The sequence below is a fragment of the Staurois parvus genome, unplaced genomic scaffold (assembly GCF_062004578.1).
Source record: "Staurois parvus isolate SC_StPar_1 unplaced genomic scaffold, SC_StPar_1.0 ptg000172l, whole genome shotgun sequence".
In the NCBI taxonomy this organism is placed as follows: domain Eukaryota; kingdom Metazoa; phylum Chordata; class Amphibia; order Anura; family Ranidae; genus Staurois; species Staurois parvus.
The window spans coordinates 4,177,247-4,193,883 of NW_028317968.1; the positions used below are offsets into that span (position 1 = coordinate 4,177,247).

At 40.0% G+C, this 16,637-nt stretch overlaps 1 protein-coding gene across 1 annotated transcript in view; it reads left to right on the forward strand.

The window, feature by feature from the left end:
- Nucleotides 1–16,637, forward strand: part of TAF15 (TATA-box binding protein associated factor 15) — a 37,091-nt gene that overhangs the window by 10,681 nt on the left and 9,773 nt on the right. Inside the window, exons 4-8 of the mRNA XM_089676594.1 lie at nucleotides 52–145; nucleotides 928–1,042; nucleotides 2,834–3,051; nucleotides 6,634–6,745; nucleotides 12,261–12,295. Of these exons, the coding sequence (XP_089532720.1) occupies nucleotides 52–145; nucleotides 928–1,042; nucleotides 2,834–3,051; nucleotides 6,634–6,745; nucleotides 12,261–12,295 (574 nt within the window). The remainder of the gene's footprint in view (nucleotides 1–51; nucleotides 146–927; nucleotides 1,043–2,833; nucleotides 3,052–6,633; nucleotides 6,746–12,260; nucleotides 12,296–16,637) is intronic.

Here is a 16,637-nt window from a genome sequence, read left to right on the forward strand (position 1 = left end):
GTGGACACACTTCTGTCTTAAACCTTTTTTCCTTTTCCCCTACCCCCTCAGGATTATTCTGGCTATGGGCAGACAGCCGAGTCATCTGCTTATGGACAAAACTATGGAAGCTACAGTTCTGGCTATGGACAAAGTCAATCAGGCGGTATGTCTTTTGTGGCATCGTATTTCAGAAATATACAGTGTGTGAAATTTATGCTTGTTGGTAAAATTGCACTAACCAGTCAACCCCAAGTTGATTTATAACAGGCACCTTTGGATTGTTTCGTTTTAATTTATTCTTGTGGCATACATTGCCAAAAGTATGAACATTGTGCCTGTGCCCAAATATATATTAACTATACTGCAATTTTGTTTTATTTTTTTTGTAATGGCGGTGATCAGAGACTTATAGTGGGACTGCGGGGGACATTCTGACACTGGGGGGAACTGGCTTGGTGTCACTGGGGATGTCAATGACACCAATACAGTGATCCGTGCTAATAAAAAGCACTGACACTGTACTAATGATACTGGGCAGGAAAGGGTTAGCGTCAAGCGATCAAAGGGTTAACTGTGTGCTGTTTTACTATGAGGCTGTGTTTCACTGTAAGCACACTGCTTTGTATGGCGCAGCTGTGCAGTGCCATGCAAAGCAGTGTGCAGGAGTTGACAGGGGAGAGATCTGTGTTTTATGCACAGGTCTCTCCCCTGTTGGAGATACTCGGAGATCACTGGGTGCCAGCACGAAATCTCCGGCCGACACCCGGTTATTGACAGCCGAGGACGTGAATGGCGGCGCGGGTAGGGCGCGCACATGCTGTATGTGTATGTGATAAATTTTTTTTTTTTTTTTTTGTGCACCTGTGCCACCCTGTAGCTGTATTTCTGCTATAGGGCGGCGCAAAAGTGCTTAGTTTAAAAGTTTAATATTTTGAAATTTCTTAGGTTATGGACAGTCTTCACAAGGACAGTCTTCACAAGGACAGAGCCAAGCACCATATGAAAGCCAGCCATCCTATGGAAGCTATTCTCAGCAGAGTTCAGAGTCCTCCAGAGGAGGGTATGAGAATAATCTTTTAATTTTAATTGTTTTTTTTTTTTTTTTTTTTTTAAATCGACTCTATGGCACCGTTCACATATAGGCATTGGAATTGCCTGTGATTTTAAAACTCGCTGTTAAAATGTCAAATTGCACATCAGCGTGTTCAGTTGCCTTTCATTTCAATGGCACCTAAAAACAGGATGATTCTGCTGCGATTGTCATGTGACAATTGTGGCAGAATCTACCCACATATTTAGATGCCATTGAAATGAACGGCACCTGAACACGCTGATGCACAATTGCACATTTTAACAATGCATGTGTGAAAATTGCCTATATTTGAATGGAGCCTTCAAAGGGCTCCGTGTGTGTGTGTGTGTGTGTGTGTGTGTGTTTTGGACTTGAATTGTCTCTGGGGGGGCTACTGGTGATGCTGAAAATCACTGTAATCATCACTGCTACATACAGTAATAGCCATGATCTTCTGTGTTTGCAGTGGTGTCACGTGAGCGCCCCAAACCCTTTGCACATTGTGCAGTAGGGAAGCTGCTGCAGTAGCACGTGGAGGATCATGGCTTTCGCTGTACTGAGTGTGGACTACTGCAGTAACTTTCCGCATAGTTAGCAGCCCTTGTGATATCTATTATGGATACTTGTATTGAGCCAAGCTTGAAAAAGATATTCCTGGATTTCCACACTTTGCAGTGTTCAGGTTAAGGCCTTATACAGACTGAGCATTTGCTCAGCTCCTCCTGAACAACTTTTTTCCTGGCAGGAGAAAAGCTGTTTAAACGCTGTAAAGGGCACATATTGTGTGTTGATACATTCTCTTGGCCAGAATACTAATTCTAAAAAAAAAAAAAGCGCAAATAAATATATATGCGCAACTCAAAAAAATCTTATGTTGAAGTAGTCCCACTCCAAAAAAATAGAATATGGTAAATAGAATAAAGTCCTTGTTCCAAGACCCTTGACCAGTATTAACACCTGTTTGTGTTCTAATCATACGCCGCACTCACCAGATATTGGTGGAAAAAAAACACGCCTTAAATTTGGACTCAGGAATCCTAGATCCCATCGAATCAGCCTCCAATCTCCAGGTATAGATAGACATCCCCCAAATGTAGGCAAGACAAATGCCTCAGAACTAAAAACTGTCATTTTGAATCAGCCTTCAACCTCCAGGGCCACCAAAGATCACTCGCCATAGGAAAATAATTTGTGCAGAGAAAAAAATATATATAGTGTAATACTGTGACTCAAACAGGATGAATTCAAATACCAAACCACTCGCATCTTAAAAGAATGTAATCAGCATTTATTATATCTGGAGCCAAATCTCCATATAGCCAGGGTGAAGATCTCACAGTCAGCGATAGATGAGAGCATGTATAAACATGGTTGATTCCTCCCTCTAGCAAGATGGCCCCTGAGAGCGCCGCACACCGGCGTGTGCTCCACTCACCGGAAGTAACGTATGTTGAACAGTGAAGCTGGAAGTGTGTAAACGCGTTTCGCCCCTCCTCCAGGGCGTTTTCACAGACCTTTTTGGAATTATTTCACAATATTTTTTTTGACGCTGGTGATCTTTTTTATTTTTTGTTTAGAATACCAATTCTGTCCATTAGAATGCATAAACATGCTTAGAATTTATGTGCACTATATGTTTCTCTGCCCCAATCCTCTCTCCTGAACACCATGTAACATGTTTCCATAGGTGAACTTGTCCTTTTTTTTGTTTTAATGCTTGTGCAGTAAATATCCAGAGCATCCAACTCTTTGGATGATTACTTTTTGAAAAATTTCCAGGTTCAGCAGCAAAATCCCATACGGTGACAACCAGCCAGATAACAATGATGGACAATCGTATCAGCAGCCTCATGACTCCTATGACCAGCAAGATTTTGGACAAAAGCAACGATCGGCTTATGGGCAACAACCGCATCAAGGGTCTTATGAACCTTCAGGCTTTGGACAGCAGCAGCCATTTTCTTCACGGAATGAGAGCTATGGAGCTTCCTCGCAAGGTGATTTTATAAATCGGTTTAGATGTTTTTTGCCTAGTATATGTGACAAATGTTTACTAAGGTTATGCATTTTACAAAAGATGTCCCATAAATCCAGGTGTTGACAGTATACAAGTATTTCCTGTTGTCATACTAAGATAATGCACCAGGTTTGCTCAGTGAAGCATTTGGACACCAGAAAATTTTCGCTTTCTATATCACATGGGCAACCTGGTCCATTTATCTTGCCCTATTACACAGCAGAAAATGTATTTCTTTATGACTTGACCCCTTGTTGGCAGCAACCTAATTTATGGAACACTGCAATCATCACAGGCAGCAAATTTGTTAGTTTTGGGGGAACTGAAATATTTTTTCTTAAACTCTGCTTGGGTTGACAGTTACTCTTTATTTAGCCAATCCTAATGACTCTTGCTTCATAAAACTGTAAGTTTATGCATTGTTGCATAGCTTTAAGTTTAAGTATGCGTAATATTAAAATGTCTTTTGCCAAAATTTCTTTACCTGTTCTTGACTTTGCCCATACAGTTCCCACTCCCATACCTTAGATCAGTTAATACTGAATGCACCAAATTTGTGTGAGTGTTCAATTGGCATTGGCCATTTGCAGGACCGGCTCACCGCTGGTAGCTAGAGGGGAGGGAGGCAAGAGGATGCGTCCTCTCTCCTCCCCTCCCTTTCTTGTCCTGACCTGGAAGTGACGTTATGATGTCACTTCCAGGTCCCTGTTGAGAGATTCCCGGCAATTGCGGCTGGGAAAGAATGTAATGCAGTGCGATGTGCCATTAGACCTCCTCAGTAACGCTATACTGATGACCTAGAAGGGGCTTTAAAAGCGTCACTTATAGAAATATAGGGTACTGAAGTTTGTTGACATGCACGCAAATTTAAGGTTTGATAAGTTGGATATCTGTCTACTCGCTGCAATCTCATCTTTTATATTTTTAAAAACATTTGAGTAATTTTATTGCTTTTTTTTTTAATGAAATATTGTGGTAATATCATGCGACATAAAAAAATTGGAACTATCACTATTTTGTTCTCTAGGGTCTCTGATTACAGAAAATATATATTATGTTTTTTGTGTAATCTTCAGGCCTAAAATGATTTTTTAATCTTGTGCAAGAAACGCTAAAACGGCTCTGGCAGCGAAAGGGATAAAGCCGACACTCCCCTTTCCTGAAAAGCACCCAATCAGTGCCCATTACACTGCTTGGTGTCTTTCTGCCAGTCCCCGAGTGCGGTGCTGGTGAGAGGCAGGGAGGAGGAGATAAACTGTGCAATGTTAAAATTTATTAAACGTTTAAGTCGCCACAAAACCCTTTTTGTTGTTGCAACATTACTAATATCCCCTCCGATTTTTTTAAATACGGTTTTGGTTCAGAAAAAAATAAATTTTTTTTTTTTTTCTTTGACAAGTAGATTGGGACACCGATTTAGTCCCTTGGACAAATCCTTTTTTCAAAAATGTCCACATGGCTGAACTTATCCCAGCCCACTGATCTCTTGATATCAGAGTTCCCTTTTAGGATGTTTGGATGGCCTTTCTGCACTCTAAACAAGATCTAGCAAGCAACACTATTGGACTAAGGTGTGGTGCTTTTTAAGGCAATACAAAGTAACAAATATTCCTTAAAACCACATTTACTTATATTGTTACAATTCTTTTATTAAAAACTGCGTGATTTAAAAAAAAAAAATAAAAAAATAGAACAAAGTAACAATACTATATAAGCCTAATTCTTTACCTTCCATGAAAGGCAAATCCGTAATACATCAAGGGAAACACCCAACATAATTTAACAATTCCTTTTGATGATTTGGGATAAGCAATTTAAAGCTCAATGTGCTTCCTAGACTTCAAAATTCACTTCATCGGTAGTACCAAATTGGGATCATACTATGTCCTGAGCAAGATCTACAAGGGGGACCAAGCAGTCCCCTTGGAATGCAGGATCATTTCTGGTTATCTCATAGCACACGCTAAGCACACAGTAGCAAGAGTAGTTAGAATAAAGATACCTCAAAACATGAGGCTGTGTATAGTGCCCAATATTGTGACTGGAGATGGTGGTGTGTTTTTTTTTTTTTGTTTTTTTTTTTTTTTTTTTTTTTTTTTTTTTTTTTTTTTTAGGATTGTTCCTGGATGACCTGGCATTTTTTTTTCTTCTGTATTCCGATCTGACATCACAAAAAAAGTATTAAAAGATTCTCCATCTTATAAACAGTTAAACCTGAATTCTCTTTTGAAGTGGACAGACTCTGCCATCCTCTCTTCCTTATGGCTGTATATAAGACAATATTTTATACTGTAAATGTTTGATCTCAAATATGCTCTATATAATGTTGAAAAAATGGAAAATAAAAGGTGCACTCTTATAAAAGGCACTTAACCACTCACCCAGTCTTCTTAATACTTCAAATATAGGGATACGTTATAATGTATTAATGTGGTATTAAAGGAGAAGTACAGACAAAGCTCTTTTGGCTGTACTTTTTCCTATGGATCACAGGAGTGCAGTTCGTTCTGCACCCTTGTGAATCGTTTTCAGCTGGCAGTAGTGACTCACCTGAACTGATGCTGCATCCACCTAGGTAAATATGATTTTTTTTTTTTTTTTTTTTTTTTTTTTTTTTATCAAAACATTTCTCCTACTTCTCTTGTAAACCCTCAGCATTTTGGCTTAACACATTAAGTACTATAAAATAAATATATCCCAGTAGAGTTAAAAAGAAAAATACCCCAGCACTTGCAGTTTAGTATTTTTTTTCAATGTTGTTGGCGCTCTTTATCCCAGTGCTGCTTCCCCCATCTTCCTGTCCTTACGGAAAAGAGTTGCTAGCGGACAGTGCAGTCTCCATCCAGTCTGGTAGCTTGGACTAGGGAAGGGTGGGGTGAGTACCTGCCATCTGGTTTTCAGAGATGTGTTTTTATTGATGCATATAGTGTATGGAGACACAGCTCTAGTCCCTGTATACAAGTGGGCTCCGTAGGATGCTGCATAAGAAAGTAGCCACCCTGTAATAGGAAACCTGGGGCAGTGGTCATGGCATTAGCTTAAAGTGGGTCATGGGCAACAAAAGATAAAGAAGCTGCATACTCGGTAAGTGATTAAACAGCTGCTGGAAGTGCATTAAAACTGAGGGCTTAAAGAGGAAGTATAGACTAATACTAAATAGGCCTAAACTTACTCTCACCCACTTTGAGCTTTTTCTAGCTTGTAATGGAAAGAAGTCTGTACTTATTGTTGAGGACTATTGGTCTGGTCACATGATCTCTCCAGCAGCCAGCTTCAATGAAGAGGTGAGATCAGACAACAGCTGCAGAGCCTGGGTGATGTCACCCATAGGGCACTGTAGGGCATATGTTGCCAGCTATCTCACTACACTGAAGGAGGGGGGTGCCGAGACCCAATCTGTATACATATCTTTTTCCTTTTACAGGGTAGATAGAATAGGCTTAGAATGGGGGATGGGTGTAGGTTTAGGCTTAGTATTTAACTGGCATTCCACTTTATAATCACTTAAATTACTGAGAGAGCTTTAATTGGTATTGCTTCATATCACTCTTGCCTCCTATAGATGACAATCGAAAGGACACAGGCAGGTATGGTGATAGAGGCTATGGCGGATCCCAGAACTTTGGGGGTGGCAGAGGCCGTGGTGGCTATGATGATCGTCGAGGTGATATGAGGTAAGGTGATATTAACATCTAGTGTACTGTGCATGAAAGTATAATATAATTATTCCACCAGAGGTTGGGCAGTAAATATTTTAGTTGTAGCCTTCTCCTTTTTAAAAAAAAAAAAAAAAAAAAAAAACACCCTGCAAATGATTTAATAAACATGGTGTTTGGACACAATATTTTGGTGGTTTTTCTACAAAAAAGTGTCACAGCACTTCAGGACATGCCCTGTGCCAGTAAAGTGTTGAGTTGTGTGGGTGACACTGGCTGCCGGTTTCATGGATTAGTACACATAGTTACTCTTGCTTAAGGCAATATTTATATATTTAAAAAAAAAAAACTAAGTTGCATTTGCAATTTTGGCATACACAGACCTGTTTAAAGTAGTGTGTGGGTTTTTTTTTTCCTGCTTCAGATATTGGACATTTCATTCCTGTGATTTATTTATTTTTCCTTTCTATATTTTAAGTATATAATGTGGTGGTTTTTGTTGGCTTAGCAGAGTAGCACAGCAAAAGGTAACCCATGCTAAAAAAAAAAAATGGCTGACAAGTGCCATATATAATTGGTTTGCTTAGAATGTTCAGGTTTTCTTTATGCAGTTGCATAGCCAGGGTATTCTTTCATAAACCTAGATAATACAGACCTAACCTGTTTGTTTACTGCCAGCTTTATGATTTATTGTTAAAGGAACAGTATTGGCAAGCATGTTCTTGTATATCAGCGTGCAAAAATGTTTAAAGGGTTACTGCCTAAAAACACACACAGGTCTATCTGGTGTAGGCTGTTTACCAATTATCACTTGGTTATCTAAAGAAAAATATATATATGGAGCATCATATCCAGTGTTTCTCAGAAATTGGGATGAATCCTCAACTCAAATTATGCTGGATCTGTATTCTGATCTTGTCAATGTTTGGTGGAGCAGCCCTGATCTTTGCTGGAATACCATTTTGCTAATCATAAAGGGTTTACTTTTGTCTGCTAAATTATAAGGTTAAATGCTTTTCTATGGTTCAGCAGTGAATATATCCATGATTTTCAGCAATTATAAGGCAAATTTTAAGTAAATGTACAGTTCCATGGATTCCTTTTCCTGTAGCAGATGCATGCTTATTGGGCAGGGTGTTTAAATCCTGCCCCCCAAAATACAAGTTTGCAGGCTATATGTAACCAAGAAGTGCTGGGAAGCCACTTTTTTTTTTTTTTTTTCTTTTTTTTCCCTTCTCACCTTGCCAAGCACTATTTTTCTTCACATTGTTGCATTTTGTGTTATGGGCTTACGTTGGAAATGTGCCTTAAGTTCTTTCAGATTTCAGTTTTGCTTTTCTTTAAATTGGGCTCTTAAAATAACATTGCTGCTATTATGGATAAAGGTTTATTTGTGAAATAGCAGGATAAAGGTAGAGGAATTTTCATTCTGCTCCAGGATGCCTAGGTACTGCATACATGGATGTGGGTGTTCCTCAAAACCCTTGTATAATGTGTGGCTGTATCCCCCAAGCACACAAATGTGTTCAGGTAATGTATCCATACAGTGTGCGGTACATGAGTACCAACGTATGTCCACTTCCAGCTATTCACCACCATTAATGTCTGAGGCAGCTGTAAGCAGCAGAGCTTCCCTGGCGCTGAAAAAAATTGTTTGTTGTACCCCACTAATGAGGCCATGTGCAAGAGCTCTACAAGTGTGAGTCTGTATTTGGCCACACTGCATGTCATCCACTGGACAGGAGGTGTTGAAATATCTGTAGTCTTTAACACTCGGCTAGCAATAATTCAGACTGTTTAAGGAAAATTGACAAAAGAATCTTAAACAAAAGTAGTGAAGTTACCAATAAAAGATACAATATTCCTTAATTCTTCAGGAGGATGATATAAAACAAACCTCATTGATAACTGAAAGCAACTCATTCTTGCTTCAGTTTTTTTTAAACATAATTACCAAAATTGTCGTGTGTGTGTATATAAAGGCCTGTGTTGATGGGCTTTGGCCTTGTCAATGACATACAGTTGTATTCAAAATAATAGCGGTCCAACATCACAAACAGGATCAATCAGTGTTTTTGGTACAAATTATACTTTTACATGGCAAATAGCCTACTAGAAGGTGTAGTAGACTAAGAGAAAACCAATAGTCGTGACAAGCATGCTGCTGATTCTGTGTGATTGAATCCTTAATTGAAAGGGGTGCATTCAAAATATTAGCAGTGTGGCGTTCAATTGGAGAGGTCATTCAGTCTGTGAAAAAACAGGTGGTCCTTATTTAAGGACGAAGGCAGCAAATGTTGTACATGCTGGGTATAGTGCATTTCTCTCTAAAATGGGTCGTTCCAATCACTGTTCAGAAGAACAGAGTACAATGATTAAAAAGTTGATTGGAGAAGGGAAAACAGTGCAGAAACTGATAGGCTGCTCAGCTAAAATGATCTCAAATGGCAACCAAAACCAGAAAGGCATGGAAGAAAACTGAAAACTACCATTCGAAAGGATGGAAAAATAGCCAAAATGGCAGACTTGGCCAATGATCCACTTCAGGATGATGAAAGAAGGTCTAAAGTTACCTGTGAGTTCTCTAACAATTAGAAGATGCCTATGTGAAGCCAAGCTATCTGCAAGAAGCCCCCGCAAAGTACCATTGTCGAAAAAAATGACGTGCTAAACAGGTTACAATTTGCCAAAGAACATATGGACTGGCCTAAAGAGAATGGTGCAACATTTTGGGGACTGATGAAAACAAATTTGTTGTTTTTGGGTGTAGGGATTGCAGGTTCAGATGACCCCCCCCCCAACACTGAATTCAAGCCACAGTACACTAAAGACAGTGAAGCATGGTGGCACAAGCATCATATGGGGATGTTTCTGATACTATGTTGTTGGGCCTCTTTATCGTATACCAGGGATCATGGATCAGTTTGAATGCCTCCAAAATACTTGAAGTCATGTTGCCCTATGCCGACAAGGAAATGCCCTTTCAAAAGGGTGTTCCAACAAGACATCGGCCCCCCCCAATACACCAATAAGCAAGCAGCATCTTGGTTCCAGACCAACAAGATTAATGTTATGGAGTGGCCAGCCCAATCCCGGACCTTTTTAATACAATCGAAAACTTGGGTGACCTCAAAAATACTGTTTCTGTGGTAAAACCAAGAAATAGAGAAGAACTGTGGAATGTAGTCCAATCATCCTGGGCTGGAATACCTGTTTACAGGTGCCAGAAGTTGGTTGACTCCATGCAACACAGATGTACAGCAGTTCTCAAATGGTGGTTCTACAACTAAATATTTAGTGATTCACAGAAAAACGAAATCTTCCAGCATTTTTCAGTTTTTACAGTAAATGCTTTGAGTTTGTCAAGAAAAATGCAGACACTGCTATTTTTTTAAACAGCCTAATATTCCTTTTTTTCCACTTTTTGTAAAGTAATAAACTTGAAACATTTTTCTTCTTGTGTGGGGTTTTTTTTTTTTTTAATTGGAATAGACTGTGCAGTGTTCCCAATGCATTTGCATGTTTGGAATTAAGCTGTTTATAAGTATTTTGAGCTTTACTCCCTTTTTTTAAACACACTGCTATTTTGAGCACAACTGTAAGTTTGAGGCGCTTCTGAGATTTATTCAAAATTGGTGACCTGACCTGCTTTAAGCAAGTTTTGCATTCCTATGGGAATGCAAAACCAGTTTGAATGTAGTAAAAGCCTGTCAACATAGGCCCTTGGAGGGTGTGTGTGTTTTTTGCCTTAAAATGAAGCCCTCCAGCGGTGCGCTGACAGGGCTCCCATGTTTACTCGGTCCTCCTTCCAGGTTCTTGGGCTCCAGCGACTTGAATGGCCGAGCGGTGATGACGCCACTCCCGCACTGTGCGGGAGTCACTTGCTAACAGCACGCAGCTCTGAAGGACCAGCAGGGGCATGCCGTTCCTTCAGAGCGCATGTCGGTTTTTTACACAGGTAAATATCTCCTAAATGGTGCATGTTAAGGTGATATTTACAGTACCTACAAGTAAACCTTTATTATAGGCTTACCTGTAGTGCAGGTACAAATACTGACTTTGCTAAAACCTTAAGCTAGCTTTTAGCAAGCTTTAAGCAAAATTAGAACCAACATAAATGGGTAGGCTGCTCTTGTTTACCATCCTCAAATAGTTTTCTGGCTTTTTTCTTGAAATTTAGAAATACACTGACTTAAAAGAAGCATGTAAGAAGTGAGGTTAGAAAACATAAGCTATGTACTTGTTCCTGGTCAGTTATTTGATGAAAAGCAGAATTACCATGGTAACCAGGAGAGGTCAGTATTGACTGCCTACCTATTTGTCTAGCTTTCCTTGCAGCTTGCTGAATCTTGCTAAAATCTTGTTTTACCGACAGGCAACACTACAGTTAAAGTGTAGTAACACTTGGAGTGGAGCTTAAGGAGTGTGCATGGTGGTTTTTTTTTTTTTTTCTCTTGTTGTCCCCCCCCCACCCCTGTCAGAGTGTGCTAAAAGCTGGGACCACTACATTTTAAAAGTAGAGATTAAATAATTCCAAGTTCTTGGAGTCCTAAAAACTTTTAAGGCACTCTCTGCAAAAGGGATTGGTACCATTTTAATTTGCAGTCTCCACTCCACACTGTCTTCAAGCACTATGCTGAGTGAAAAATCTTGATCCTCCAACGCCCTTCTGGGTGTAAGCTGCCTGGTCCCCTGCTGCATACTCATCCTATCAGATGGCCAGTACATTACTACCCCAATGACAAGCTGACCATTGCAGTAGGCATAGACATTTCAGCAGGAGTGAAGTGTTTTTTGATGTCTGCATCACTAGAGTGTCCAGTAATGATGTAGGCCATATGGAAAGAACAAGGTATTACAAAGTGTTAAATACCAACATTTTCAGTCAGCATATCTTGTCAAGACAGTGAAAATCAACAGTGTGGCCGAGGCAAGTATTAACCCTTTGCAGAGTGCTTTAAAAAACAAAAGGGGAAATAAAAGATTTTCATGGATAAATTGAATCACATGTTGACTTGCCTCTTGAATACTTGAAGATCTCTCCTCCCAGAATTCCCAGTTCTAACAGTGTACTGTGACCACCTCAAAGCCAGTCATGTTACACTGCAGGGTGTTCTTTATTAGAATCCAATATTAGGTTCAGCTGTATGAGCAATGCCTACATTATAACCTTACAGAAGAGGATGTATACACAAACTGCATGGCAAACTCTTCACTGGAATCTTCAGGACATAAGCTGGTATGTGAATAGATTTATAGTACAAATATTTCAATTTCCTCAGCTGAAAATAATTTGAACATTGTATAAGATATTGGCAGTTTAATTAACAATCAATAATTGTAGTAGCCATAGATGTGTGCTGACTTTACAGGGGGTGGTGGTTTGGGGGAGGGGGGTAATATCTTGTTCTTGTACAATGAATGTAACATGGGAGCTGCACTAGTCTTAACACTTAACTGGGTTTTTCTTCATTCAGTTGCCCTAAGTGGTAAAGGGGGGCATAAAATCATGTCTCCGCTTTTTCCTCCACAGCGGTGGTGACCGAGGTGGCTTCAAAAATTTTGGTGGTAAGTGCCTTGAACATAGACTGTTTCCATGGAAATCCTGTTGCATTGAACAGGACTCCTCAGCTTATTACAGGCCAGTAAAAACATGTTCTGCTATACTCTTGCAAAGATATACGTCTGAAGGTGCCAGTATCGATGTTTAACTACTTTCAGGGTAAGAATAATGAAAACATAAAAACCATAGGAACAATTCTAAACTTCATCTAATAAAAGGACTGGTAAAGGTCCCTTTTGGGTAAAAGGTGCTTAGTGTTAAAGTGGAATTAAAGGTGATCTAGACATGTTAAAAATGTTGCCTCTCCCCTTCTCCTACTTGTATTGCATAGCCTTTATAAAAAATTTGTGGATGGGGTTTTATTCCCAGCTCCACTGCAGTCATGTAATTGAGAAGCAGCAGCTCCACTGTGTCTGGAAAATCTGAAATCTGTTCATGCACTCCGAGCTGTGATGTCACCTTCCAGCTCCTATTGCCTGTCCATTGTTGGAGCTACCCACCCTTCCCACTTGCTGAAACAGATCTGGAGCTTCTGTAGCACACAACCATGCCAGAATGAACTAAAATAATTTCCATAAATTCCTTTTATAAAGACTATGCAGTTTGGGGAAGGGGGTGTTTGCAACCCTTTTTATTTTTTCTTTATATTTTATAACACTTTTTTACCTACTGTTATATTCTTTGCATTTGCAGAAATGAGGATGTCCCTTTTTTGAAAGATGACTTCTGTGCTTTTTCTCAACTCTCCAGAATTACTTGTTTAATGCCTAGCCACAGAAATAGTGTTGCTTTTGTGTGGACACATTGCCAAATTGCAGGGTTGGCAAGATCTGCTTGCATCCAGGGCCCATTAGTGGCTCTGCCTGCAAAGAGATCTGGCAGTTTTGCAACACTTTAAAGCACTGTTGCCACTTCTGGGTAAGCCTTTCAGGCTCCATTTACACTAGGGTTTTTTAATTCGCAGGCAGAATTGCCGCAGTTCGAATACGTGCTGTAAAAGTGTAAAACCTCACAATCCCGGTTTTTCAGGTGCCCTTCATTTCCATGGCACCTGAAAAGGCAGGGCGTGTTTGCCACAATCGCAGTGCGTTTTTCCCTGCAGCAAACAAGCCACGATTGCACAAAATCGATTTGGAAAAAACCTAGTGTGAATGGAGCCTTGAGTTTAATTTAGCAAGTGGTGGGTTTTTTGTTTTTTTTTTTTTTCCTTTTCTACTAATACATTTTTATTTGTCCAAATAACCCCATAGAAGATTTTTGGATTGCTTTTTAAAATTGCTTGACTGTATACAATTTTTCTTCACTCCTTTTCTTGCTCCAGTGTGGGTCTGTTAATGGACAAGTGTACTCAAACCTGTGCTTTGTCCATTATATACTTGCTTTTTCTTTTGCTCTTCACCACTCTGTTCAGTGCCAGGAGCCAACCCAGTACTACCAGTTATGTAGTAGCTAGTATGTGACTCGCTCCATGGCCCAGTGCTGTCATAAGGGTGAGTGATAGTCCTATGAAAGCTGCAAATTTTAGTTTACTCAAACTTTTTTTTTTTTTTATTTTTTTTTTTTATTTCCCCCTCCACTTTGTGGCAGAACTGAACAGAGAGGTAGTAAAAGGGAAGGTATTTATATGCTTCTATGGAGAGCTAAGCCTAAAGCCCAACAATAGACAAAAAAAAAACCCTTGCAGTGGGGCTGTGCCTACACTGCAAGGGTTAATTGCTGGTTTTGTCCAGGTTGGTGGGTTGGGGTTTTTTTTTTTTTTTGTTCCCTCCTTGATCCTCTGCTCTCCCGGTGGTGGTTTGTCCCTTGCAGTGTGGGCACAGCCCAGGGATAATTTATTTGCTTGGGGTTGGGCTTTAAGGTAACCAATTGCTTTGCCCTGTGTGGGCAAAGCACACATTCACTTGAGTGCAGAACAGAAAACCTGTTAGTATCACTTTTAAGCTGCTTTAACATACCATCACTTGTATATGTATTTTGTTGGCTAAGCCTTGTGCTGCACAGGACTAAATACTTTTAAGAGTATCTTGGCATCCAGATATTTCAGTATAAGCAACAATCTTTTAGTAAGTTATCAGCATGCACCTGTTAGCGTATGGGTTTTTTAAATTAATGGCAAAGCCAAAATATGAACATCTGCAACTTTCTGGGATATGTTGGCTGCCTGCAATTTGTCTAGCCATGGCACAGAACAAGTTCCATGGTTGTGTGGTTTTTTTTTTTTGTTTTTTTTTGTTTTTTATCTGCATCAGTGTAGCCCTTAATGTGCATGTCCGCACTGGTTATTGGTCAAGGTGAACACTTGCTCTTAAGCATACCTTGTGTTTGTTTTTGTTTGTTTGTAAACATGAGGGGGAGAAAAAAACGGTACCCATGCTTTAACCACTTGCCCTCCTGAAGATCTCCCCACGAATCGATGAGCTTGCTTTCAGTGGTGATTGATCGCCTGTGCGGGTTTTTTTTTTTGTTTTTGTTTTTTTGCGCTATATAAAAAAGCAAAACCAATTTCATCATAAATTTAGGTCAAAATGTATTCTGCTACATGTCTTTGCTTAAAAAAATCCCAATACGTGTAAATTGGTTTTACGTGAAAGTTATAGCGTTTACAAATAGTATAGATACTAGAAATTTTTTTTTTTCCATTAGTAATGGCAGCAATCAGTGACTTATAGCTGGACTTCGGCGGGCATTCGGACATTGGGGAGAACTGACCTGGTGTCACATTGACACCAATACAGTGATCAGTGCTAATAAAAAGCACTGATACTGTACTAATGGCACTGAGCAGGAAGGGGTTAACATGTGCTGTTTTACGTGTCTGTGTTCATGTGCGTCACTGTAATCACACTGCTTTGGATGGCTGTGCTGTGCACAGCCATCCAAAGCAGTGTGCATGAGCTAACAGGGAGAACTGTATTTTTTACATACAGTTCTCTTCCCCATCAGAGATACTCGGCAATCACCGACTGGTGATTGACGGCCACGAATGGCAGCGTGGGTAGGGTGCGTGCGCACTACCTGGAAACGCAAAGTCCAATTTTTTTTTTTTTTTTTTTTTTTTTTTAACCAGCTCACATTTCTTTTCCTTACTTATTGCTTATATATTTTTCTTTTGGCTTTTCCATGGTTCGTATGGCAATAGAGCTCTTTAGCAGCAGTCACATAATGTAGCCGCTGGTTTGTGCTGTAAAGGGGGAGCAGTGCTGATATGTTGTAATGATGCATCAAAGTGTTTTTTTTTTTTTTTTTTCTCTTAAATGTTAGACATTTTGTTCATCCTTCTGCACTGCACCATGACGTAGTGTAGTGCATTGCAACACACTGCATAAAAATTAAGCAAATCTGTGCATCAGAGAATAGAGGACTTCATGTTTATGACTACTTGGGTATGCTGCCACCTTAGGGTGAATGGACATTGGTCAAAAAAGGCAGGACTCTCCACCCAGTCATAATGCCAGCTCGGCTGTGCCTTGATTTTTAACAATTGTGATGGCTACAACACCTAGGTTTGGAGATCGCTTGTTTGTCCAATGCCTTGCCCTGTTCTAATGGGGCAATGGAGGGCTTCATCCAGGACTGTTGCCATGTTCCGAAAGCTGAAGCTATCGAAGACTGGGAATCCTCTGTAGGGAAGTCCTCAACAGGGGCAATCTCTGGGTCTAGGGCTGTTGCAAGCATAGAGGACCACAGTGGGTTTTCTAGTGGATGTGCCCAAACTTTAAATAATCACTTCTGGATTCCTCCTATGAAAAGTTACAGGGTTTTTGCAGTCTCCAAACAATCAAATCTTTTTTCTGATGCATCCTCCGAAGCCTGCAGTGGGAATTTGCTATGGCTTTAAAGTTTGGCCAAAGCTCTGGCCAAACTTTCTTGGAACATTTTCAGAGAGCCTTAAGTTTTTTTTTTTTTGTTTTTTTTTTTTGGATTATGCCTTAGAAGATTCCACACAGCAGCTTCCACAGGTGTGAACTTGTCTGTCCTCGTGGGACAGATAGTTTGGCTCAAGTGTTGGTAGGCGGAACTTCTCTGCCAGAAGCAAATCAAGGGACTGCCTTTTTGAGGGTGACTGCTTGTTTGGATCATCTTTGGATTCTGAAGTCACTTCTGGACAGAGACAGCCAAGAACAGTTCTTTTGCAAGCATCAGTTTTTAAGCTGTAAGCAAAAGCCTTATGTCCCAGATCCATAAGAGGAACTGGACACAATGGTCATCTGGATGCAGAGGCAATTCCTCCTTACAGTGCAGGTGACTCTCTCTTACACAGGCGAGGGATGTCTATTGGCCTTTGCAGCTGCCTTGACTCAGGAAGAAAGACTGGATTTGAAGCATGGTGTCCAGAATTTACAAACT